General features: G+C 55.2%; 12 protein-coding genes across 12 annotated transcripts; 5 read left to right on the forward strand and 7 right to left on the reverse strand.

Annotated features, from left to right (window-relative positions):
- Nucleotides 1-3,239: 3,239 nt before the first annotated feature.
- LMH87_010419 (uncharacterized protein) lies at nucleotides 3,240-3,937 on the forward strand (the record flags this gene model as incomplete). Its single annotated transcript, XM_056197577.1, has 3 exons — nucleotides 3,240-3,289; nucleotides 3,386-3,443; nucleotides 3,539-3,937. The coding sequence occupies 3 exons, from the start codon at nucleotides 3,240-3,242 to the stop codon at nucleotides 3,935-3,937; spliced, it is 507 nt and encodes a 168-aa protein (XP_056054612.1).
- A 291-nt stretch (nucleotides 3,938-4,228) lies between these two features.
- LMH87_010420 (uncharacterized protein) lies at nucleotides 4,229-5,391 on the reverse strand (the record flags this gene model as incomplete). The annotated part of the gene is made up of 2 exons (XM_056197578.1): nucleotides 4,229-4,714; nucleotides 4,828-5,391. The coding sequence occupies 2 exons, from the start codon at nucleotides 5,389-5,391 to the stop codon at nucleotides 4,229-4,231; spliced, it is 1,050 nt and encodes a 349-aa protein (XP_056054613.1).
- Nucleotides 5,392-5,901: 510 nt separating this feature from the next.
- LMH87_010421 (uncharacterized protein) lies at nucleotides 5,902-6,348 on the reverse strand (the record flags this gene model as incomplete). Its single annotated transcript, XM_056197579.1, has 1 exon — nucleotides 5,902-6,348. One exon carries the CDS (start codon nucleotides 6,346-6,348, stop codon nucleotides 5,902-5,904), a length of 447 nt encoding a protein of 148 aa, XP_056054614.1.
- Nucleotides 6,349-7,417: 1,069 nt separating this feature from the next.
- Nucleotides 7,418-8,320, reverse strand: LMH87_010422 (uncharacterized protein; the record flags this gene model as incomplete). Its single annotated transcript, XM_056197580.1, has 1 exon — nucleotides 7,418-8,320. The coding sequence occupies one exon, from the start codon at nucleotides 8,318-8,320 to the stop codon at nucleotides 7,418-7,420; it is 903 nt and encodes a 300-aa protein (XP_056054615.1).
- A 219-nt stretch (nucleotides 8,321-8,539) lies between these two features.
- On the forward strand, nucleotides 8,540-8,952 carry LMH87_010423 (uncharacterized protein; the record flags this gene model as incomplete). Its single annotated transcript, XM_056197582.1, has 4 exons — nucleotides 8,540-8,588; nucleotides 8,645-8,783; nucleotides 8,854-8,876; nucleotides 8,927-8,952. 4 exons carry the CDS (start codon nucleotides 8,540-8,542, stop codon nucleotides 8,950-8,952), a joined length of 237 nt encoding a protein of 78 aa, XP_056054616.1.
- A 1,568-nt stretch (nucleotides 8,953-10,520) lies between these two features.
- LMH87_010424 (uncharacterized protein) lies at nucleotides 10,521-11,582 on the reverse strand (the record flags this gene model as incomplete). The annotated part of the gene is made up of 1 exon (XM_056197583.1): nucleotides 10,521-11,582. The coding sequence occupies one exon, from the start codon at nucleotides 11,580-11,582 to the stop codon at nucleotides 10,521-10,523; it is 1,062 nt and encodes a 353-aa protein (XP_056054617.1).
- A 658-nt stretch (nucleotides 11,583-12,240) lies between these two features.
- On the forward strand, nucleotides 12,241-13,247 carry LMH87_010425 (uncharacterized protein; the record flags this gene model as incomplete). The annotated part of the gene is made up of 4 exons (XM_056197584.1): nucleotides 12,241-12,310; nucleotides 12,392-12,499; nucleotides 12,574-13,005; nucleotides 13,063-13,247. 4 exons carry the CDS (start codon nucleotides 12,241-12,243, stop codon nucleotides 13,245-13,247), a joined length of 795 nt encoding a protein of 264 aa, XP_056054618.1.
- A 746-nt stretch (nucleotides 13,248-13,993) lies between these two features.
- Nucleotides 13,994-15,490, forward strand: LMH87_010426 (uncharacterized protein; the record flags this gene model as incomplete). The annotated part of the gene is made up of 1 exon (XM_056197585.1): nucleotides 13,994-15,490. One exon carries the CDS (start codon nucleotides 13,994-13,996, stop codon nucleotides 15,488-15,490), a length of 1,497 nt encoding a protein of 498 aa, XP_056054619.1.
- A 580-nt stretch (nucleotides 15,491-16,070) lies between these two features.
- Nucleotides 16,071-16,726, reverse strand: LMH87_010427 (uncharacterized protein; the record flags this gene model as incomplete). Its single annotated transcript, XM_056197586.1, has 3 exons — nucleotides 16,071-16,303; nucleotides 16,414-16,465; nucleotides 16,628-16,726. The coding sequence occupies 3 exons, from the start codon at nucleotides 16,724-16,726 to the stop codon at nucleotides 16,071-16,073; spliced, it is 384 nt and encodes a 127-aa protein (XP_056054620.1).
- Nucleotides 16,727-17,326: 600 nt separating this feature from the next.
- Nucleotides 17,327-19,243, reverse strand: LMH87_010428 (uncharacterized protein; the record flags this gene model as incomplete). Its single annotated transcript, XM_056197587.1, has 2 exons — nucleotides 17,327-18,100; nucleotides 18,149-19,243. 2 exons carry the CDS (start codon nucleotides 19,241-19,243, stop codon nucleotides 17,327-17,329), a joined length of 1,869 nt encoding a protein of 622 aa, XP_056054621.1.
- An 839-nt stretch (nucleotides 19,244-20,082) lies between these two features.
- Nucleotides 20,083-20,441, reverse strand: LMH87_010429 (uncharacterized protein; the record flags this gene model as incomplete). Its single annotated transcript, XM_056197588.1, has 3 exons — nucleotides 20,083-20,174; nucleotides 20,255-20,311; nucleotides 20,378-20,441. The coding sequence occupies 3 exons, from the start codon at nucleotides 20,439-20,441 to the stop codon at nucleotides 20,083-20,085; spliced, it is 213 nt and encodes a 70-aa protein (XP_056054622.1).
- A 442-nt stretch (nucleotides 20,442-20,883) lies between these two features.
- On the forward strand, nucleotides 20,884-24,234 carry LMH87_010430 (uncharacterized protein; the record flags this gene model as incomplete). The annotated part of the gene is made up of 1 exon (XM_056197589.1): nucleotides 20,884-24,234. The coding sequence occupies one exon, from the start codon at nucleotides 20,884-20,886 to the stop codon at nucleotides 24,232-24,234; it is 3,351 nt and encodes a 1,116-aa protein (XP_056054623.1).
- Nucleotides 24,235-24,492: the final 258 nt, after the last annotated feature.

Below are 24,492 nucleotides of genomic sequence, written 5' to 3' on the forward strand. Positions count from 1 at the left end.
AGAAACGACTGGATGGCGAAACAGACAAAGAGGGGACAACGGCTTAGGCGGCGGAGAAGGGCGTAGGAAGGGGCTCCCTCCGAAAAGCAAGAAAGGGGATTTCAACGTCGAGTGAATCAGAAATGAAAGCCACCAGGCAATGACGATCGGTGGGCTTGATACGACGGTAGGGGCACGCTAGCGGGGGACGTGAAGGACGGGCTGGCAAAGAGATGTCGATGTCAGGACGCACAGGAGGGAGGTGCAGAGTTCGAAATGGAGGCCGATGTTGGCTATATGTAACGGCCGTTTGAAGAGCATGAGATGACGACAAAGGGAGTGGAGGAGAAGAAAAATAATGTCATGGAGGGCTTTTGCTTTGGTGACGAGGTCAGAGGCGAGGGTGCATTCCGGCGAGTGGGTGGTCGAGGGGGCCTGGGGGCTGGCGACTGGGTTACAGTGGCCCGACGGGGCCCCGTCCAGGGGATTTCCCTTGTCCACCAGTCCACCAGTCCACCAGTCCGCCGGGCAGTCCACCAGAGGCCTGTACCTGGCACTAAGCCCAGGGGATACAGCGGGTATAGCCAGGGCCTAACCTGACTTTGCTGTTGTTGATACGGGTAGGCTGACTTGACGGCGTCGACGGCTTTCACGGCATCTGGCTGAGGCTCTGCTACAGTACCTGGACATGCGCTGTGCCGCTTCCGCTCGGGTACTTTGATGACGAGTATCTCGCCAGCATTCGATAAGCTATTTCGCTGCCACGCTGCTTTTCCACCACTGCATGTACCACCAACGCCGCGCCGTTTGCCCGCCAGAGCTGTCCCTCCAATGAGGTCAGGAACCTCGCCTTCAGGTACCCTGCCGCCCAGACGCTACGACAAGACAAGACAGCGCCCCTGCCAAATTGCGCTTCCGTCCAGAACCTTGGCAGAGCAGATTGCTTGCGTTGCCTCTTCATCAAACCCCGGGTTGGTTCATCCCTCCAACATGCCACCAACGTGGTTCACTTGCAAAATCACCCATAATCTCATCTAATTCTCCGTTTCTTAGGTTCGTCTGGTCTCGCCCGTCCGTCCATGACCTATAATAATTAGGCATCTTCATTTATGCAGGGGCTCGTCGCATGCAAACAACCATTGCCCGCCTTGGCCGGGCCGCAGTGGCTCTCACTCGTCTTGAGCCTCTGTGCTCCGAAGCACCATCCGCCACTCAGAAGAAGGCATCGCCCACTGCTCAGCCCGAAAAAACAGCATTCTGAAACCCGCCACAGCGGAGTGCCATGGTTCAGGGGTCGCACGACACGATCGTGTAGTGGCTTGCCTAGTCTCTGCCAACCCATCGGCTAACTCTGTCTGCTCTAGTTCCTGCCCCCGACGTCCAAACAGGCTGACGTCTGGCCGCCATTCGCTGGCGTTCAATAGCGCCTCTCTGCATGTCTTTCCTGCATTCGCCTCGATCTGATACGTCCTCGCCCGTAGGCGACGCCTCGAAAAGAAACTTCGACAGCCATTCGTGCCGACACCATGTGCTCTTCACCAAACACACATTTCGAGTCTCGCCAGCCGCTGCATGTTACGATTCGTGCTCGGGCAGTGTCTCTTGTTTAAAAAGCAGACAACGCCATGCGCAGATGGCGACACATTGACTCCTTTTTGTGCCGTCTTTGCCGACACCGCCGACGACAGCTCGCCCTTCCCTCGACTCGCTACCAAAACCTCAAGACCCCCTTGCATGCCGCCCAGAACGAGATCATGTCCGCCCAACACGCGGCCGCAGCATAGACTATTTCCCTCCTATTAGCAAAGGACCGCCAAGCAGCCACAACTGTCACACACGCACAGCATGGTACATTGTTTTAATTGTCTGCAATGCAGGTATCCATTCGCCTCAGTATCCGCTGCTTTTGTCTCCGCCTGCTATTACTATATCTGCAACGGTCCCACGCTGTACTACTTACTGTCCCTCGAAAATTAAAAAGAAAACCTCGGAAACAATTGTAGAAACGCCATATATGTTTGTGAACAAAACATTGGCGAGGTAATTCACGCCACCATGCTACGTTCCATTCAATTAAAGAAACCATCAATTACGCTGAGACAGCGACAACGCCTTGTTAGCTGATACATGCGACCGTGAACTGGTCACTTGGCACAACATGGCCATGACTGGAAAGAGATTCCAACAAAGAAGAGGCCCATGCCACCGAAGACAGGTTCCAGATCAGCATCTGAGCACAAAGTGACGTTGGAAATGACATCGCCTGGAGAACAATGGCGTGGCAAAGTGCCACGCATTCCAGTTGGCGACTGGATTCCAGGTGTTGTCAGGTCAATCGGCCAACGAAAACGGCGTTGCGAACCCTGGAAGGTCCTGCCGCAGAAAGCGCCAGCCACGCTGAGGCTCGGCCGATACATCATAGCCAGCTATGAGATCATGCTGATAGTATTCAAGCTTATAATCTGTAATTATGGCACGAGTGTACCTGCAACTGTCATTTTTCTCATCCGACGCTCGAAAGACCCCTGTCTGACCTCTACTTTGGGTTCCTGGTCGCTCGTCTGACGCTGGTGCGCCTGGTCTCTCTCGGGTAAAAGGGATTGGATACTGTCTACTACGTACTGTCTACCTTGTCGTACTTGTCCAGCTCTTTTACGCGTAGCACGATTGATATCCTGCCGAAAGTTATTTAGGCATCAAGCTCAATCGAGTAATAGTTTGGTCTAGTACTTATGTTGGAGCAAGACCAAATTGTTCATCGCCTGCGCAAGTACATACACCTTGGTCAAAGAATGGCATGTGTTTTTGTATGAAGTGTAGACGGAAGATGTGAATTTTTCCTTTTCCCGAACTGAAAGGGGATTTCGCCGTGTTTCTGGGGGAGTTGAAACGCTACAGAAATTGTGTTGAAGTGACGGCTGTAGCCCACTAACACCAGCCGATAGATCGTAGTGTAACGCGACGGAACAGCAAGCACTGCCCCTTCATCAAAGACGTCAGAATGATTGTTCAGTAGTTGATTTTGAGATTGATTTCCAATGCTAAGTATTCGCCCATATTTCTACATTTTCGTCATTGAAAACAATAATGCTGCTCATTCACTGTAATTGTTAGGCAGAAAAAGAATCCTGCCTCAGGCACCAACAGCGTTCCACTCCGAGAACTGATCGCGCAAGCTCTCTGTGCCGAAGTGATCCGGCAGCTTTCCAGGGAAGAAGCCATTCAAGATTTCGTCCCCCGCAGCCATTGAACGTCACATCATGGGGTCCAGCACATCGAAACCAGAGCAATCGGGCTACCAATGGAAGGCGTACGTACCGATCAACTTTGCCACCCTCCGCGAGGTGGTGATAGCCGCTTCTCCCCGCCGAACCAAATGCTAACGACATCATCTCGAAAAAAACAGCTCAGGCACGCCTGGCGTCTCCATGCCCGTCCTCGACTCCCTGCAGTCCAACCCCGAGGTACAATCTCCCTGAAATAGCCGCAAGGAATTAGCTCCTGCCATGCCCGAAAACAACAACACCAAAACTAACGCAATGTCGCACAACTCGAATAGACGGATGCCTCACGTGCCAGGCTCGTTGAGCAGCAGATCCACGCCCGCGTCGCCGAGGAGCTTAAGAAGCTGCAGAAGCGCGAGGCCGAAGCCCTGGCCGCCGCCCACGAAAAGATCGCCTCGGCCTCCAAGAGCGGCAGCAGCGACAGCAAGAAAGACGGGGACAACGACACGACCCGCTTCACCGTCGGCAAGGAGGTCGACGCCCTCCGCAAGAAGCTCGAGGAGCGCAAGCAGATCCGCGCGCTGCCCGAGGACGTGGAGAAGTCGCGCAACAAGGTCATCGAGTGCCTGCGCACCAACGACCGCCGGCCGCTCGACTGCTGGCAAGAGGTGGATGACTTCAAGGCCGAGGTCAAGAAGCTGGAGAAGTCGTGGGTCGACAAGGTCGTGTCGTGAGGGCCAAGGGAAACTGCAGAGAGCGTGGAGGAGGAGAGGAGAGGAGAGAATCATTTTCAAACAGTTTCATGGCCAATAAGTCACGCGTCTGATTTGTTGCTGCAACCACTGGCTCTTGTTTTTTGAGGAGCCTGGACTTTTTTGTGTACATTACGAATATTGGGAGCGGTAAAAGCTGTATAGACAAAAACCAAGAAATGTACGAACAACAGGATGCTTTCGGCAAAGTGACTCCCAGGACAATGTTGAACTGTATTTTGTATGTATGTACTTTCGACGTATTCGCTTGTTTCATTCCATCATTGTGTCGGTCAGATTTATATCCGCCTGCCTCTCTTCCGCCTTGCCCTCCGCCTGCCTCGCCGCCTTTCGCCGCAGCCCTTCTGCGCGCATCCTCTCGCGCCGCGCTGCCGCATCCTCCCACTCCTCCCCGTCCGCGTTCCTTCTCGGCCCCGGCGCCCGCGTGGCCTCTTCAAACGCCGCCTCGAACCGCCGTATGCGCTTCGCGTTCTCGGCGAAGCGCTCGTGGCCAATGGCCATCAGCATGTCGAGGTAGCCCGGCGACACAGTGAGCCGCCGCCGCCGGCCGTCTTCTTCGGCGTAGCCGAGCAGCGACTCGAAGCTCAGGCCCATGGATCGGACGGCGACTATGGGCATGGCGGGCTCGGTGCTGGAGGAGAGGAGGCTGACGGCGCCGGACTCGCGAAAGCCGGCGTGGAGGGCGCAGCGGAGGAGGAGCTGCGCATGGGCGTGAGAGGCTGTGAGGACATGTAGAATCTTTTCCGATTTTGGTCAGTCTCTCTGGTCATGAAATGAGTCAAAAAGTCCATCGACAACGCGTTGACATCGCCGGTGTTACGTTGTCCCCATCTGCAGTCCGTTCAACTCACCATGGGTTCAAACTTGAAGTGAATAAGTCTGCGCTCAGAATCACTACCACTGCCATCACCAGAGCCACCCGTAGTATCCAACAACGACGCATAATCACCCTGCCCCGCCGAAATGCCCAGCTCCTTTACCCAGTCCACCACGACGCCCTGTCCGACCAGCGGATGCGGATCATGCGAGACGTACAACCACGTTCCACCACCGCCCTTGCCCCCCAGGCCTGCTACCGTCTGCGTGCTCGCCGGCTGCACCATCCCCAGCGGCCCATCGACATTATCCTCGGCCCCCGCATCATCGTCATCAGCGCCGCTTTCCGCCTGCTGTTGCGCGGTCGCCGTCTTGCGCCCCTCCACAAAGACGCTCACGCGCCCCGCGCAGCTGCTCGTTGTCACGAAGCCTGTCGTCGCGTTGACCTTGGCCAGCAGCGGACGGATGCCCACGTCGACGGTGCCCTTGGGGGATGCGTCCGAGTACTCGGCGTCCGGCACCGCCAGCTGCTCCAAGATTTTGCTCTTGCGCGCCTCGAAGCCAGGTCCCGGCAAGGGCAGCGCCGTTGGTCCGGCCATTGTGGCTTATGTGTGTTTGTATCGTATTGCAGGTGCTCACAAATCCTTGTGTTTTCTTTCTCGTATAATGGGAATGCGGTGTGATGAGCACGCACTCGTTTGAAGCCGAACAAGTGAAGAGTTTAGAGTGGGGTCCACCATGGCAAGCACATTACCGCGAGGAGAGGCTGTGAATGCCGTGCGGCATGTCTGTTTTCATTGAAACGCAGATCAAACTCAATAGAAAAAGAAGCTGACCAAAGTATCATACTTTTCGCTTTGTTGGATCGTTGTGGTCAGTCACGGGTTGTGCCCCGACCACAATCGTATAAACACAGTGCTACCCTTGACGGGTGCGCTCATGTTAGTGACGCACAGTAATGGCAAGCATATCACTTAATCAGACGGATACAAACAGCCATTCAATTTTACTTATATATACACGTACATCCGGGGTCATATCCCAGGCACGAACTAAAGCTTTTTCCCATCCAAACCCAACGCCATAGAACCTGCAGCTAAATTCAGTGCTCAGGGAGTAATCTCCTCGTCCTGCAGCATATCCCAAGCCGGCTTCGGCAGCAGACACCCTGACTCCTTCAGATAACTCTCGTTGTATCTGTCGGTAGCCATCTTCAACGCCACATACCGTCGCGCCGTGCGCTCAATCTGCTGCCAGTCAAGCACCCCCTTGCCTACGATTCGGTTCTTCTTGCCCATGCCCGCCAGCTGCTCCAGCACCTCCGCCACCCACACGTGCGAGTCGTAGCCCTCGCGCAATGCCGTGGCCACTGGATCATTCTCGATGGCACGCGGGCGGGGCGTCTCTCGCAGGAGCAGCTCCAGGCGGTCGTCGTCTTCAATCTTGGCAATGAGGATGCGAGCGTACATGCGCTCGGCGCTCGAGATGTTGGGAAGCGCTACCTCGACGTACCGCCAGCGAAAGTCTTCAGGGTTGTTCTCTGTCCCCCTGGGCATGCGGTGGATGTAGTATCGCGTCCCGGGGTTGACAACCTTGTCCTCGTTCTTGGGCCCGATGAGGAAGCCCCAGCTGAAGCTGCTCTCTCGTGCTTGATTAGGTTTGCCAACTCTTGAACAAACTAACAATCTTTACAGACTTTGGGGGGGCTCTTTTTATTATCGCGCCAGGTACCTTTCTTTGTCTTCTGGAGCGTCGTCGTTTGGGTAAACAGTCACGTATAGTCGATTTTTGTTTGGGACGACGTACAAGTGATTCTTGTCGGACGCCATGGCCACCGAGTGATGGATTGGGAGGTTACTGACATTCTACAGAGGGACTTGCATGGAATACTTATGCCTCTGGGCTTCAAAACAAGGCGATTCATTCTGCGTACAATTGGCCAAGACGCTTCTATCATGTCGGACGACAGGGTTGCGCAGGGTTGTACTGGTGCGCAATTGAAGTATTGTGAAGATATGGAGGGACACGGTGACTGGGACAAAGAGCAGCGCAACATTGCAACACAATAGTATTCGAATTTTTCCATTAAATCTTTCATGTAAGACACTGCACTAAAAAGGCCATGTACATAGCTGGATCTATAGCTAATGGCCGCTCTCATATGAGAGAGTCCGTCTCAACTGCGGGGTCATGTGCTCGCTGGCCAATCCTGCACGACTCTGTCCGACTCCAACCTCATCTCCCACTTCTGCGACGTCAGCGCCCCCTTCATCTCACGAAGCACAAAGAACGAGTGTTGATTTATTTTTCTTTATTTTTATATCGAAATGCAGTCTATCTGATGTAGCTGTATCATCCTGTTTCCTTGCCGAGGTACCCTTTTGTGCGGCGATCGCCGCGGAAAACAACAGGCCCGAAAGAAAATATCAAACGCCTGACCATGATGATGAAAAATGAAAGCGGCCGCGGCCGCATCAATACCCATGCTGTGCAACCCTGAAACACCGAAATAACCACTGTCGAAAAATCGCCGAAATCACCAAATGCTCCCCTTCGTCAAGTTCATTACGTCACTGCTTTTTAACTTTTCGTCGTCGATGGTCGAAGCACGACTGCTTGTGCCACTCAAACGGAAATCTGCTGGCCGCTACCCTCCATGTCTCCGAGGAACTGAGCATAGCGCGACTTCTTGTTGTGGATGCCGCACTCCGTCTTGGCCTGGCCCTTCCAGCGGCCGGCGCGCTCGTCCTCGCCGTCCTTGACGGGGACGGTCGAGTGCCAGTCGCCGACCGACTTGTATCCTTGGTCGAGGAGGGCGTTGTAGGGAACGTTGTTCTCCTTGATGTACTCGTTGACCTGCGAGAAGCTCCAGGCGGCCAGCGGGTTGATCTTGATGATGTTGCGCTCCTCGTCGAGCTCGATGATGGGGATGGAGCCACGGGCGGCACCCTGGGAGCGACGGCGGCCGTTGAGGACGGCAGCCACGTTGAGCGTGTCGTATGCTCGTTGCAGAGGCTCGACCTTGACGATGTAGTCGTACATTTCGCCGGCGGCATGGTAAAACTTCTCGCCGTACGTCGCCTCCAGCTCCTCAGGCGTGTCGGCACCGTCAGGCTTGAAGACGTGGACGGGGACGTTGGGGTAGCGAGCCTTGACGCGATCGACCAGGTCATAGGTCTCGTTGAAGTGGTACAGGGTGTCCAGGAAGATGAGGTCAACGGTGCGGGAGCTCGGGCTCTCGGCCTGGATCTTGGACAGCATGTCCATGGTGGCAAGGCCGGTCAGGCCAAAGGCGGTCGACTGGTAGAGGTTGGGGAACATGATCTTGCAGAAGCGGAGAATGTCCATGGGGTGCATCGACTCCATCTGGTCGTTGAGATACTCGACATGGGGCTTGCTGAGGGAAATGAGGGGTGAAGAGGCGGGCTTGACCGGGACCTCGCCGTCCTGGCCGGAGACGTACCCCGACTCGATGTCGTGGTTGTCCATCTTGTCCTCATGGAAGGACATGGGCGAGCTTTGTGTCATGATGAATGATACGAGTATGACGACGACCAAGGAAAGAAGTGATTCGGTGTATCGAGCCACGATGCCTTCTGTGCGTGCGTGCTTTTGGGGTGTGTAAGAGGAATCTCAGCCCGAGGTGAGTTGGCTCTTTATAAAGGCAGATGCGTCTTTGCTTATAGGAGGCTGGCAGAATGATTTCAAAACGAGGTTTATAAGCAGCACAAGATTGTTTCACAAATTATGAAGGGTGAGAGAAAGAAAGATCACGGATTAAAGGCATGGAAGAACGGCAAGCAAGAAGCCTAGGGATGGGGGGCGAGGGCAACCTGACTAATTGGGCGACAGGAGTGGGCTTGTTTTGTCCTCTATTGCGTCTTTTCCCACAGGCTGCCGTTTTACCAGCACATTTCGACGAGTCTGCCCGAAAACGCCAGAGTTGGCTGGCTGTTATGGTCTTTGCTGGAGCCAGTCTGAGTTTTGCGTGGTGATGGGGACTGATCACGACATCGACGCCATTGCTTCCGCGATGCGAAGCATGCAATGTGATTGGCCAGCGAGGAGCCGGTCGGGGTCGTCGGCAAGTCGCTGCTACTTTGACCTCGCGCTACCACCACTAACACCAACAAGTCTCAGCTACTCGATGGGGCTTTTAGCTCAACTTTAACTGGACCCCCGGCGCTCAAGGGCTGTGTTTCTTGCCTGAATGGGCCACGCATTAAGATTAGAAATACTCTTGGGCAGTTTTGCACTCTGAGCTCGTCATTGCCCTTGTCCCTCGGTTGATGATGGAATGATTCATCCCCTCCCCGCGTTCCCGCGTTCAGAGGCGATCGGGCTTGTCAGCACAAAATGGCACACACACACCCATCGTGTCTCGCATGGTCGGCAGGCTTGTAGCCCGTCCACCCGTGCAGCGTAACATGGTCGCGAGAGCCGACAGCCCGTCCGACGAGCCGCATGCTTTTGCACCCAATCCTGCAGCGACGTCCAGATGCCGCCTGAACCGAGCCAAATGTCAACTGCTTTGACGAAAAGGGCGGGATGGCATGGCGCTGATGCAATTTTTGGAGTTCTTTAACACGGAGCCGCCGGTGCGTGTGGTGGTGGGTGGGCTGGCGTGCTTGCGTGCGTGCCTTGCCCCCCCGGAGAAAGCGGACACGGCCTGCGACGACCACATGCGTTAATAATGCAGTTCTGGCTCGCACGCAGTATGACGACTTCCCGCAAGGAGTGAAAAGCAGTGGGGGCGGGTCAGCCTTGGTCCAACACTGGGGGAGCGAGGCAAGGATTGGGTGCGGTCTCGGACCCTCGCTCATTGTGCTCTGCACTACTCATGTGCGGTGCTTCGGGGGACGTCACGTCGCGGTGTGCAGCATTCTCCAGGAGATGCTTTGAGCCGCTCCCGAGAGCCTTTCACCGGCAAGAAGTGCAATAATTACCTAGACGGCCCGGCCATGCGGCTTTCTTTTGGCAATGCCATGTAACCCTCCACGGCATCGTTGTACCGCGTGCCAAAGCGTTGCACCCGGCTAGTCAGATTGTATTCGGCCACGGGCTCTATCATGAAGGACTGACACGACACGAAACATGAACGATCGATATTGTAGAAGAAAGTCTTTCATTGCGATATCTGGTATCATATCGACGAACTGAGACAGCTGAGCAATAAAGTCCACTTTACACATGGTCTCGGACAATCTTGTTCTTACTACTACTGCAAACCGCGCATTTCTCAGCCGTCCTGAGTGGTCTGTCCTCTTATCCTTTTTTTGGGCCAAAACTAGCATGCTTGGTGCCTACTGCGAGTGTCTGGCAAGTCCGGGCAGTATTTGCTGGAGGGAGCCGTCACACAAGTACGCCTCATTCCTGCCAGTCATGTCCCTTTCTATATCCGCGTGATTCTTCTTGACTCTTTTTCTCTCACCGCCATGCTGCTGCTCATGCTGTCCTTCTCGGGCAGCATACAGACAACCTGGCAAGTGAAGTCGAGGACCATGCTTGCGTCTTTTCATGGGATAGCGGATTTCGCCTTTGAAAAGGTCTTCAAAATGACGGATACATCTGCGTCTGGTCGCGTCTTGCTCCCAGAGACTCCCGGTCAAGTCCCAACCAACCTGCGGGCCTTCTGGAGGGACTTTCGAAAGAGCTAGTTTGCTCTTGGCGCAGGCATCCTTGTCCAGTGGCAGACAATAAAATGTCACGTCCACTTCCAGGCGTGGTTTCATGTTATTCGAGAGCTGGACGGCCATAGTTTTGCAGCCGCCGACGAGGTCGGCATGCGGTGCGAGCCGGAGGCTGTCGTCTCCCAGCACCTTAGGCCAACCGTCAAAAGGTCCAAATAGATCATATCTACGATCCCATAATCTGAATACAGGGGACGCAACATCATGTGCATTGCAGCCACTGATCCTCGTACGTCAAAGCGCCGCGAATAGGCAACGAAAGAAGCCCACCCCCTGTTGCGGTAGAGTGCGGCCCAGAAATCGACTCTATCATCGAGCATGTACTGCCGTAGATTCGAAGATCCGCCAAAAAGTCTCATCTGCGTTAATTCGAGAAACCTCAGCTGCAGAAGGTCCATGAGAGTATCGGTTATTTCGTACTCTCCCAACTGGTTCGTGCGAGTGAAAAAGTAGACGAAATCGGACGGGACGGCTAGGTGCTCCAACCCTGGCAGATGCTTCAAGGCGTTCCGGAAGACAAGCTTGGAGTACAAGTAGAAGCTTTTGTCTGCACGACCATCCATGCTGGCTCCCATATTTTGTATGCACACTCGCATGTCGCGCATACGCCAAGACTCACTCGAAACAATGCTCACGTCGCGAATCAGAGCACGCGTACGGGACGATGTGGCTGCCACGCAGGCAGCAAACTCGGCGGCATCGAAGAAGCAGAACCTGGCTTTCGACCAGAACAACGGCGCGGCGACGCTGAACGCATAACAGTTTGTGCGCAAGAGGCTGATGCCAGAACGCTTGGCGCAGTTGCAGAACTTCCATGTGTTGACGAGAGTATAGGATACGGGATACGAGCATAAAGCAGTACCTGTCTTTTTGGTGTGTTCGGATCGTACAGCACCGATAATGGGGCGATGCCAGATCCAAGGCGGATGCTCAATGACACCCTCTTCGGTGGGACGGAGATTGCATCCATCCCGATGATGGCGATCCCAGAGGGTCGGATCCTGGAGAGTGAACTTGAAGATTATAATCTGGAGCTCCACAGGAAGGCCGAAGAGGTTGAAAGGCGTCTGCTGGAATTTTTTCCCACGTTTTGAGCGCATGGTGGTTATGACTGTGCAGTAGGTTGTGGATGATGGCGAGGAGAACGTATCGAGTCTCCAGGAGGCAATGTGAAATGCTGGAGTGGGTGATATAGATGGAGTTTGGGCAAGAAAGCTGTGTGATGCTCCTACGATGAGCTTGTCTTTCTTTATAGTACAGACAACAGGCAAGGCAGTGGCTCATATATCCATATATATATACAGCCAGCACGATTTGGTCGCTGTACAACTGTAATCAGGCCTCGGGCGCCGGAACTTTCTTGTCAAGCCACGCACCTCACCCAATTAGGCAGGCCGCCCGCGCTGGGGCAAGCAAACCGCCCAAGTAGACGCGGGTTCGACCAGCAGATACTACGCGCCCAACGGGGCCGCCCACCGGGATAAACGGGTGTGTAAGAGAAGGCTGGGCTCGTCTCCAGAATCCAACACCCCGACGTGGCTGCTCGTCACTAGCCCTCTGCCAGATTGGGGAAGTCGGCCGTGTGCTTGTGTGCCCTTCCCGCTACCTCAAGGTCCGTTTGCTGTGTAAAGCCTCTCCCCTCTCAATTTTCCCTTCCACACACACATTCGTATAATCGAAATTTGTACGTTATACCGTCCTTTGCACAAATTTGCCGTATACGCCTTGGTATCGCCATACTTTCTTGAAACGTTCACCATGCCAATCTACCTCAAGCAGCGCTGGAACGCCTACACTGACTTGGATCCAGTGACTTATGCCGTTTGGGGTATGTCTGATACACCGTCTATGTACTCTCCATGCACCATGCTCAGGGCTCTCGCTGATCCTTTTTTTTTCAATGGCATAGCAATCTATGAGAATGCCAAAGTATTCTATCTCGAGGGCCGATATGGCGACCTCTTCAGCTTCCGGAAGCTCCAAGACGCTGGCTTCCACCTGTGGTACAGCACAATAAGTGCGTCGCCCAGACACCTACCACGAGCACCCCTACCACTGGCAGAAAAAACTGGGCTAACGGGTTATCGGTAGACCATTTCGTTAACCAATTCGAGAGCACGACGTCCATTGCCACACTTGTGCCCCAGTGCGAGGGCGTGGTCCTGGAGCTCGGCCCCGGGATGGGCAATCAAATTGTCCGCTACGACAAGAACAAGGTCACACGCGTCATTGGTGTCGAGAGCAATCCGCACTTTCGGCCAGACATTGAAGCACAGGCCGAAAAGGCCGGCCTAGGTGGCGTGTATGAGCTGGTGACGTGCGGCGCCGAGGAGAGCGACGTGCTGGAGCGCAACGGCATCGGCGCCAGCAGCATGGACACGGTACTGAGCATCCAGGTGCTCTGCTCGGTGCGAGACGAAAAGGCCATGGCGAGGGAGATTCACCGCGTCCTGAAGCCGGGTGGCAAATTCATCTTTTGGGAGCACCATGTGAGCTCCGACTGGATCACCCGTTTGTACCAGAGTGAGTAGGCGGCTGCCGCCCAGCATACGTGATACTTTGTGCTAATTGCTTTGATAGACGTGACCAATCCAATCTGGCGCAGACTGATTGGCGGGTGCTGCCGAAACAAGGACATGTACGCTGCTCTGGCCGCGGCCGGCCAGTGGGAGAATTTCAAGAGCATCGAGGGAGACGCGGATCCTGGGAAGCCTTGGGTGACACTTCCACGCATGTGGGGAGTGCTCGTCAAGGCTAAAGAGTGAGCGGACCTACATCTTTGGAAAGTAGAGTGCAGAGTTGGAAAGTGGCATTTTTGGAGCAATGATGTAGGTCGTATGCAGCAGTACTTGCCTTCATCCCATCTTGATTGGCATCTGGTGCAGTTGCACTGCATTTCTGGCAGCGGGACATCAGCGGGCATCAGTGGACTCGCAGTGGACATTAGCGCACAGATAGCGGACAGCAGTTGAGCAGGACCCCTGACGGCCGCTGCGTATTCGGTCAACCGAGGCGGGGGGGGGGCATGGAACTCGGTGAAAAAAAGTGCGTCATATTGTTAGTGTTGGGTGCTTTGGCCGAGCTGCCACATTTCCACTTCCGCCTGTGAAGACTCGCTGGTATTTTTTATTACTTTTAAAACTGAGCACGACTAGCCGAAACAATCATCAATTGACACTCTGTACATTGCAGCATATTGCCGGCAAAACAATCCAGCGCAGCCCAGGCCCATTAGACCACAAGACACTGTCCTCTCTTCCTGTGGTGGGGCAGCTGCATCGGACCTTGCGCCTCTTTTCCAACGGTCCAGACCCAGACCTCTGAATATCCTCGTCTTCCCCTCTTCTCTCTTCCCGCTCCTCTCCTCGCCTCTTTTCTCTCTCCTTTCTTCCTCTCTCTTCTCGTTCTGAAAGAAACATTTCAAATTTAATAAAAGATTTGTCAAGAATAAAGTGCAAGTTTATAAAAAAGAAACACACCCCCGAGACAAGAAGAAGAAAAAAGAAACAAAATGGCCGAGCCAACGAGCTCGCAGAAACCAGCCAGCAGGCCCCAGTTCACCACGGCCATGCGCAGCAGCTCGTACCTCAGCGACAACCAGCAGTATCGCCGCGCCAGCCCTCGCCTGCCAGACGCCCACCACGGCATCGACACCGTCCTCGAGTCCAAGAGCCCCAACCGCCAGTCCACCAGCAGTCCGGCCGCCGCCGCGCTGCCCTTTCGCGGCATCCCCTCCGACGACGCGCCGCCCACCATTGTAGAGAGCGGCATCGACCACAGCTATGCCCACCACAACTGCGCGCCGCCGTCCGGCCAGACGACGGACCGCCTCGTCGTGACGCTCTTCTACAAAGGGAGCGGCAACCCTTCCGCGGCGGCGGACAGCTCGCAGAAAGCGACCAGCAGCGCCGCCGCGGCGACGGCTGCCACGAGCTCGCCCTCCAAGTCGCCCAGCATGCTCGACAGCACCGACTCCCTGCCGGCCAACATGGCGCCCACCACCAACCTCGACGACTTCCCGCTCGAGCCGCCCACGCAGGAGTCGGAGCACCTCGACCACCTCTACGGCTCCTACGTCTCGCCCCTCTGCATCACCTCGTTCCTGCATCTCATGTCCAGCTTCCCGCTGCCCGACGACGCCGACGAGCCGCACTCGTCGCACCGCTGCCTCGACGACCCGGACACGCCCCGCGTCGTCGAGCTGACCCTGACGCCTGCGCCCTCGCCCCAGTTCCTCAGCCTCGCCGAGCTGCGCAAGCACGAGATGATATACCGCTTCGAGCAGGAGTGGAACGTCGACGTCGTGCTCCAGCGCGACGCCGTCTGGCGCCGCCACCCGCGCCTCGTCGTCTTTGACATGGACAGCACCCTCATCACCCAGGAGGTCATTGACCTGCTCGCCCAGGAGATCAAGGAGCCCGCCGACCTCGGCGCCCGCGTCGCCGACATTACCCACCGCGCCATGATTGGCGAGCTCGAGTTCGAGGCCTCGTTCCGCGAGCGCCTGGCCCTGCTCAAGGGCCTACCCGAGACCATCTTTGAGCAGCTCCGCCCCGTGCTCAACGTCACGCCCGGCATCCCCCAGCTCATCAAGGCTCTCCAGCGCCTCGGCGTCAAGACGGCCGTCCTGTCCGGCGGCTTCCAGCCGCTGACCAGCTGGCTGGCCGGCGAGCTGGGCCTCGACTACGCCTTTGCCAACGAGGTTGTCATTGGTGCCGACGGCAAGCTCACCGGCGAGGCACAGGGCATCATTGTCGGCAAGGAGCGCAAGCGGGACCTGCTCGTCGAGATTGCCGCCAAGGAAAAGATTGACCTCTCGCAGGCCGTCGCTGTCGGCGACGGCGCCAACGACCTGCTCATGCTGGACAAGGCTGGCCTCGGCGTGGCGTGGAACGCGAAGCCCCGCGTGCAGATGGAGGCCGCGGCGCGTCTGAATGGCGATAGCTTGCTCGACTTGCTCTATCTCTTTGGCTTTACGGCCGAGGAAATAAATGCCCTAGTTTTGTAAAAAAAAGTGTGTGTGTGTGTGTGTGCGCGTGCGTGTGAGTGTGGATGTGTTTTTCCTTTTTGAGGCGTGGTGTTGGGGATACCATTTGTTAGTTAACGAAGTTGATGAGACGAAGCAAAAGATTTTGAAATGAAGTTGATGAGACAAAACCACAAATTTTTCACAGAATATTTCTTCTCTTCTCCCTTAAGATCGGACACAATATGGAGAGAGGCAGAGAGAGGCATGCTGTTGGCATTGGGACGGTGTTATGAGTTGCTTTCTTTTACTTGGTACTCTTGTCGTTATTTAGAATTTGACATGATGAAACACATCCTGTATATATGCCCCTAAGCTCACCTTGCCACAAAACCAACCGCATCACCATGCCGAAAGCCAGAATACAGTACTGCCATCACAAGTAATTCTTCAGCCTTTTTTTTATATCATTGTATTTTTCTTGGTCTCGAAAATGTTACACAACTCTACAGAGTCTGCTTCCTCCACGCCCAGGTCTACATCAACATCAAAGGGCTTCAGTCCCTCCCCCTACTCTCCTTCTCTCTTCTCCATTCCCGGTCCCATCATCAACAGAAGACATCTAAGGGTAGCCGTCCTTGCCCCACTTGTTGTACTTGTCGTGGAACTCCTGGGTGAGGGTGACGTTGGGGACGACGACCGTGTTGACGGCCGAGGGCGCGTCGCGGGGCTCGGCGTTGGCGTCGCCGCCCGGGTGGTACTTGTACTTGGCCTCGTCGCCGCCCGCCTCCCAAGGCGCGCTGCCCTTGGTGACGTGCACGCTGGACTCGGACGTGGAGCTGGTCGGGTTGCGGCCTGTTGGTTGAAAGAAGAGATCTCGGTTAGTTTTCTTTTTTTTTCTCGTGTCCTTTGTCGCCTGCGATTCGGATTGTCGATGCAGGATGGCAGGAGGGGAAAAAGCTTACCAAAGTAGTAGCCGGCGCCGCCGAGAGCAGCGACCATGACACCGCCGAGAATCTATACCTCACATGTTAGCTCCTCCATCTTTCCATGTCCAATCGACTCCGTCTCCAATTGAGCCCCTGTCCCGTCGTTTGGCGCTGATGCGGTCGTTGTGCTGTTGTCGGAAGTTGGGCTCAATTGGTGACTGGAGCTGGAAGGAAAAAAAGGGAAACGCACCATGGTCTCGGGGTTGCGCTTCGACTCATCCTTCAGGCTCTGATCCGCCATGCGGCGGGTCGTGGTGGAAAAGAGGCGACGGGTGATGTGGGAAGCCATTGTGATTTCGGATATGTTGCTTTGCGGTGTTTAGGGATGCAAAAGGGAAGGAAAAATGACGTTGTCGACAAGCTTATTAGCACGCTTCTAGCTCATTGGTGCCGTGGTTGCATGGTCAATTGGGGGGGAGGAGCTCCAGCGAATCACGTGCTCGGGAATCAGCCCATTGCGCAGACGTTGGAGCCGGGTCAAACCGGCGGTTGCAGTGCAGCTTATTGCATGCACAATTACTGCGCATGAATAATTCTGTTGGAAAGTCCTTCAAAAAGTGAGAAAAAAGAAAAAAAGAGACAGGCAGGAGAATAGGGAGATTCAAGCACTTATTGTACAGACAAGTATCTTCATAAGCAGCGGCTGATTATTATTATTGGACATTAATCTGTACCGCCTAATTACACTAGATGAACATATACACGCCCATTATTTTAATCGCCCGGGTATTCTATCAGTACATTGTGCGGGGAAATTATGCTCGAACTTTGATGGTAAAGAAATAAAAAGCGATGGTGTGAGGAAAGAAAAACGCTCGCTCAACGTGTGAAACGAAATAATGTCGGTTTCATGTAAGTGAAAAGAAAGTCGAAGACAACAGAGCCGTCGTTATTGACGGCTCTCGCCGCGGAGAGCAACCGGTCCCTGGAAGCCCTGCGTGGCGCCTTGGACATTGCCGAGCTCCATTCCCTGCGAATTTTGACGGGGGCGCAAATCGCGACGCAGACCTAGGCGCTGGTCGCCGTATTGATAGTTGCCCTTGAATGTGTAGTAACTTGGGCCCCGCGGGCGGCAAAGCACTGCGATGAAATTCTTGAAAAGATTGCCCTGGCTAAAAGGGCGGTAGCGCTCCTTCTTGTCAAATTTGTGAGAGTTGACATATTCTCTTGTGGTCTCGCCTCGAGCGATCCAAAAGACGTGGTAGACCAGCAATGCAAAGGGGTAGCAAAATGCCAAAGCCGCGATGATGACCAGAGCAAAGGGGGCTCTAAAGTGGTCAATAGCTTGGCCGAAACTGATACCCTGGCGACTGCGGTAGATAAGAATCTGAGCCAGGCTGGTGCCGATAAGGAATAACGAAAGAAGGGTTCCGCTCGTGATGAAGGCGAAAAAGTACTTGTAGTTGCGCTTGCCAACGCAATTATTGAGCCACACGCAGTGGTGATCGTGTGTCTCGATACAGTTGTCACATAGTCGGCAGTGATGAGCACGAGGCGGGCGCCAGATATTGCAGGTGCGGCAGTGCTTCACTGGAACTTCCATGGCTGCGGCCGACGGTTCGGCCGACTTGACTAGCGTCCAGTCGTTTGTGGGCGGTCCCAGCTGCAGGGGATCGTCATTGTCTCCCAGAGGAGGGAATTGGTGGAGGTTTCGCGGCAATATCTATAATTGTTAGCGTCGAACACATCGCGGGAGGAACTGGGCACATACGCCTGGATCCGAGACGGATGCGTGAACAAATGAAGAGAAGCAGATGAAACTGAGGTATGCGCAAACGATGGGCAGCGCCGGAGAGATGTTGTGCCAGAGCCATGAGGCTTCAGAGACAAAAAAGAGAATGCAAGGAATGAGAACGAAGATGCCAGTAGCGATATTCATGGGCCTGTGTCTGGTATTCTGCCACCTGCCGCCGAGGCAGAAGACAGTGTTGCCCTCAAAGTATTGGTATACCCAGCCAAGTTTGCCGTGGTCGCGTTCCGTCTTTGTCGTGGCACTCGTCACAGGCCGACCCTGTGAGTCCACTGGACGTAGCCGGGGAGAAGAAGCGTTAGAATACAGCTTCTCGGCGCCATTGGTGCCGCGGTGACGGCCCGCGTCGACATCACTTCTGCGGCCCAAACGGAAACTAGAACGAAAGGAACGAGAAGACTTTTCTGCTACAGGAGAGGTTGGCTGTTCATGCGTGCTGTTCGGTCGCTGCTTAAGCGGCCGCATGCTGTCGGTCAAGCTATCGGTTGGAAAATGACCCGTGGTAGGGCTGGCGTTGGCAGTCAAGCGATCAAGGGTTTCCTGATCTGCCATTTCCGTACCGCGGGAATGCGGACGGACGTCGGACGGTGTTTTGCGATGAGCTGCAGAGTTTCCGATGGTAGAAGCGCCGGCATCTGTCATGCCGTCGTCCAAGTTCTCAAGTTCAGCAGGACGTTGGAGAGTGGCGGCAGGACGAGCAGCAGCGGCTCGCTGCGCTTGCAGCTTCTGCGAGCTCATGGGTCGAAAAAACGCATTTGAAGTAAGCGAGGGAACATGGCTTCGATTGGTGGAGGGCGCAGGAGCGGTCGGTCCAGTCTTGCCAGACTGGTTCTGTTGGCGAGTCATCGGCGGACATTTGCTTCGTGAGGCGCCAGTTCTGCCGGTGCGGTTCTTGGATTCCTTGACAGATGATCGGCCATCGTCACTACCGACATCAGTCATTCGCGAGGACACAATACTAGCGGGACGCGCATGCTGAGGGGTGACGTCTTGTGATGTCGGGAAACTGATGTCGTGCGGCGAGGCGGGCCGTTCGGAGGAAAGCCTCGCGGCCATGGCTGTGGTGAGATGATGACTTGGGTATCAGGCGTCGCGAAATAACATGTCGATATCGAATGGCGAATGAGAGAGTGCGGCGAAGGGAGACTCGGGAGCAGGAGGCGTCACGGCCTGTATACAAGACTACAAAAGAGTCGCTGTCGGACTGCGCGTCGCCGGGGAGTTTGGTGTTCGGGCTGGCCAGGAGGCGTGGAAGCGGCGAGGGAGTGACGCGGTGGCCTAGGAGCGTTGAAAGAAAGACGTCGAGGGAAAATTATGGTGAGAAGACAATGAATGGATGCTTGTGATCACAAGGGAGAGAGGAAGCGGAGAAGATGGCGGCGATTGCGCGAACCACTCCAGACGAGGGCGAGATGGGACAACGACGAAGCCGGTTGTTTCTTTTTGCTGGTTTGCTGGGGGCGCTGCTCTCCGGCACTGCTCATTAACGGCCCATGCGTGGTCAGTGTGGAGCGCCACTCTTGATGCACTGAAATAAGGGGGTCGAGAGTCCAAGCGCCACAGCAGCCACAGGGGAAATTAACATTTAGTTACCATCACTTGTACTACCAGAGGTATCTACCGGTATGCCTGTGATTCAACGTGGGAGGGGAAGAAAATACTGGCTCGAAGAGATTCATCAAGTCTGCGGATGTCGAGCAGCGGTGCAACATGAGGAGGAGGCGATTGATGCTGCGCAGCTAGGACACGATATGTGCTGCATGAGAAATGCCGAGACAGCGGATTTGCCGGTGACGAAAGAATTCATGCAAGCATTTTGACAAATGTCTATTAATATCACTGTTCTGCTAAGATGTGCTTTACCCGTGCTTGATATTGATATGATGCTATGGCCATTACCAAAGCCAGAGCGCCTGCACGTACGTACTGTCGCCTACCGACCCCGACTCTCCAAGAGCGCTGCCATACCTTGGTGTACCCTTTGGATCTGGCCGCAGACAAAGCATCTGTCTGTTCCGGCGCAAAATGCGATAAGATGCCCATCAAAATCTTGCGCGCACAACGCACCACCAAAGGTATCAACGTTGTGGTGCTCCGTGTAGGCGTTGGGCCGCGGGTAAGGCGCTGCGACAATCAGCATCTAGCGGGGGGCTGCAGTGGTTACAGTGGCTACGGGTGGGGCCTTTGTACCTGACAAAGTGTAAAAAAAGAAGCAGAGTTTGAAAGTCGCAGGCTGCACAGTTGTCTGCACCATGTATCTCTACCGAACAAGGATATAAGAAGGAATTAAAAAAAAGGACACTGCAACTGCCAAATATTGAAAATTTTGCAGTTATACTCACAGAGTTGCCTGAAAATCACATACCAGCAGAATGACCTCTCCTCCCCCAGCCATTCATCTTCCCCCCGGCGGGTCACGGGTATTTAGCGGCATCTTGGTTGGCTGGCTGCTGACACTGGCCCCTCCGATAAGATAAGAAAAAAAATTATTCTGCCCGCGCCTTGTCCGGACGCTCCCTACAGACACTAGCTGCACCGTAAATCTGCTGCGGTTTTTCCCTGCCACCGCAGCCTTTTTCCTTGTTCCATATCCTCCCTCCCAGTTCTTGCGCGCGCATTTCACGGCGCAGCGTCTCGAGGCTTCTTTCATCTTATAGTCTGGGATTTTCAAGGCAACGACTATACGATTATACACCATGCCTCATCCCGTCTCTCCCCCGTCGCTTCCGACGGCCATCTCCAAGGCTGCCCCTCCCCCACCATCCCAGCAGGACATCACGGCCTTCCTCGACACAATTTTCACCGCACAGTCTTCCAACGCCTGCATCGATGCCTGCTATGCGCTCTGCGAGGTGCTCCTCAACTCTGTCGGCGTTGTTGGCCTGAACCACTATGGCATCATTGCCGAGATAAAAAAGGCCGCCAACGATAAGAAGAGCGGCATCCGCCGCGAGTCCAGCCAGAACCTTCTCGGTGCCATCTTCGAGCGATTCCCTTCCCGACAGCCTATAAGCGAGGTCATTCTCCTCAACCCCGCCGATGGCATGGTCGCATGCGCCCTCGATGCTCTTGCCGACAAGGGTGCCGTCGTCCGTGAGGCTGCCCAGTATGGCCTCGACGCCCTCTTCAATGGCCTCGGCGCCGAGAGCCTCATCTCTGGCCTGCTCCCCGTCCTATGCGTCTACCTATCCAAGAGGACTGGTAAGTGGCAGGGCACTGTCGGCGCTTACAAACTCCTCCAAAAGATGGCCGACAAGTCCAAGTTCTCGGTCGGGACTACCAAGGAGGAAGCCGCCGAGAAGGATGTTCTCCGCGAAGCCATGGGCGCCAAACTCGCTTCCCTCATCCCCATCGTTGAAGAGGGTATGCACGACCTCAAGGCCGAGGTTGAGAAGCAGGCTGTACATACCATGAACTCTCTCACCGCGCTCCTCTCCAACGACGATGTTGCCCCTCGCATTCCGCTTCTCGTTGATACCATGCAGCACCCATCCACTCAGACGCTGCAGAAGGCCATCCATGCCCTCTCTCAGACCACCTTCGTCGCCATTGTCACATCACCCGTTCTTGCGCTCCTGACGCCCTTCCTTGAGCGCTCTCTGAACAATCCCAACACTGCACAGGAAATTCTGCGCCAGACTGTCGTCATTGCAGAGAACTTGACTAAGCTCGTCCATGACCCCATTGAGGCCCGTACTTTCCTTCCCAAGCTCACCCCCGGTGTAAAGGGCGTCTGCGACCGCGCTTCGCTCCCCGAGGTTCGCGAGCTTGCTGAGCGCGCGCTTGACACCATGAAGAAGGCCATGGGCGATGACAGCGAGATTATTGCTCGTACCACCGCCGATGATGTCGCCAAGGTCCTCGACGCCGAGATCCAGAAGCACAATGGTCCTACCGGCCAACTCGACCTTTACAAGCAGGCTCAGCCGTATATTTGCGACATGGTTGCTACTGACGTCAACTACCGCTTCGTGAATCGCATCGCTGCTCGCATCACTCCCTACCTCCCCAACCTGGTTCAGGACGCCGAGGCTCCTGCTGTCATCGCCGAGGCTGTCCAGAAGTTCTACATCGACGAGGACCACCGCAAATTCGGCGAGCCCGAAAAGGAGGACGATGGCGAGGTCGAGATTGTCAATGCCGATTTCTCTCTTGCCTATGGTGGTATGCTGCTGCTGTCTCACACCAACCTGAGACTTCTCAAGGGCCACCGTTATGGTCTTTGCGGTCGTAACGGTGCTGGTAAATCTACACTGATGAGAAGTATCGCCAATGGCAAACTTGAGGGCTTCCCTCCTCAGGACGTCCTCCGCACCTGCTACGTCGAGCATAATCAGGGTGAAGATGCCGATATCAGCATCCTAGAGTTTGTTGCCAAGGACCCCGAAATCGGTCCTCAGGGCATCGAGCGCATCTCTGAAGTCTTGGAGGAATTCGGCTTCACAGCTGGTCCTGAGGGTCGCCAGAGCCAAAAAGTTGGCTCGCTGTCTGGCGGTTGGAAGATGAAGCTCGCCCTGGCCCGTGCCATGCTGCAAAAGGCCGACGTGCTACTTCTTGATGAACCTACTAACCACTTGGATGTCACCAACATTGCCTGGCTGGAGAACTACCTCAAGTCGCACACCGACATCACTAGCTTGATCGTCTCTCACGACTCCGGCTTCCTCGACAACGTCACGACCGATATCTATCACTACGAGCCCAACAAGAAGCTTGCCTGCTACAAGGGCAACCTGGCCAACTTTGTTGAGATTAAGCCCGAGGCCAAGAGCTACTACACCCTGTCTGCTAGCAATGTCCAGTTCAAGTTCCCACCTCCCGGAATTCTGACGGGTGTCAAGTCGCAGACCCGTGCCATCATTCGCATGACCAATGTCTCATACGCTTATCCTGGCACTCCCAAACCTTCCCTGTCAGACGTGTCCTGCCAACTGACGCTCTCTTCCCGCGTTGCCATCATCGGCCCCAATGGTGCTGGCAAGTCGACCCTCATTAAGCTGCTCACCGGAGAAGCCATTCCCAACACCGGCAGGGTCGAGAAGCACCCCAACCTGCGTATTGGCTACATTAAGCAGCACGCTCTCGAGCACGTGGAGATGCACTTGGAGAAGACCCCCAACCAGTACCTTCAGTGGCGCTACCAGCATGGCGACGACCGCGAGGTCCACATGAAGCAGACTCGTGTGCTCTCCGATGCCGACCGCGCGCAGCTCGACAAGTGGGTCGATCTCGGGGGCCAGACTGCCCGGCAGGTTGAGTCCCTCGTCGGTCGTCAAAAGTACAAGAAGACCTTCCAGTACGAGGTCAAGTGGCGTGGTCTGCTGCCTAAATACAACTCGCAAGTCTCGCGCGAGACCCTTCTCGAGCTCGGCTTCGACAAGCTTGTCCAGGAGTTTGACGACCACGAGGCGTCCCGTGAAGGTCTCGGCTACCGCGAGCTGCAGCCGTCGGTCATCTCGAAGCACTTTGACGATCTCGGTCTAGACCCCGAGATCGCCAACCACAACGAGATTGGCTCGCTGTCGGGCGGCCAAAAGGTCAAGGTCGTCATTGCCGGCGCCATGTGGAACAACCCCCATCTGCTCGTCCTCGACGAGCCGACCAACTTCTTGGACCGTGACTCGCTCGGCGGCCTCGCCGTCGCCATCCGTGAGTTCAAGGGCGGCGTCATCCTCATCTCCCACAACGAAGAGTTTGTCGGCGCCCTGTGCTCCGAGCAGTGGCACGTCCGCGACGGGCAGGTCGCCCTGCGCGGCACTGCCGCCATCAGCCTCGACCGCTTCGAGGACAGCAGCAACCCGGCCAGCGGCGCCGCCAGCGCCGTCGCCTCCACCGCTGCTTCCACCGCCGCCAACTCTGTCGTCTCCTCGGCCGTCAACTCGGGCGCCGAGGACAACTCGGACATGAAGTTCAAGGCCAAGAAGAAGCGCAAGATGACCAAGAAGGAGGTCAAGGAGCGCGAGGTCCGCCGTCGGCTGCGCCACATTGAGTGGCTCAACAGCCCCAAGGGTACGCCTCATCCTGTCGATACCGACGACGAGGCCTAGATGGGGGTGGTTTGTGAAATGAAATTGATATATGCATATATTTTGGGAAAGGCTGGTTGGGTTAAAGAAAAAAAGCAATGTGGGCATCGCCGGGGTGAAGGGAACAGGAGACTTTTCCCTGGAACATAGAATGAGTATACAATTGAGGCTTGCATAGAAGCAAGTTATGCCAAGTGTGGGAAATATGATGGATAAAAAGGAGGAATTAGAGCATTTTACACACCAAACAAGATGCAGGCGTTTTTTGTTTTGAATCTT

Source organism: Akanthomyces muscarius, chromosome 5 (assembly GCF_028009165.1).
Source record: "Akanthomyces muscarius strain Ve6 chromosome 5, whole genome shotgun sequence".
In the NCBI taxonomy this organism is placed as follows: Eukaryota; Fungi; Ascomycota; class Sordariomycetes; order Hypocreales; family Cordycipitaceae; genus Akanthomyces; species Akanthomyces muscarius.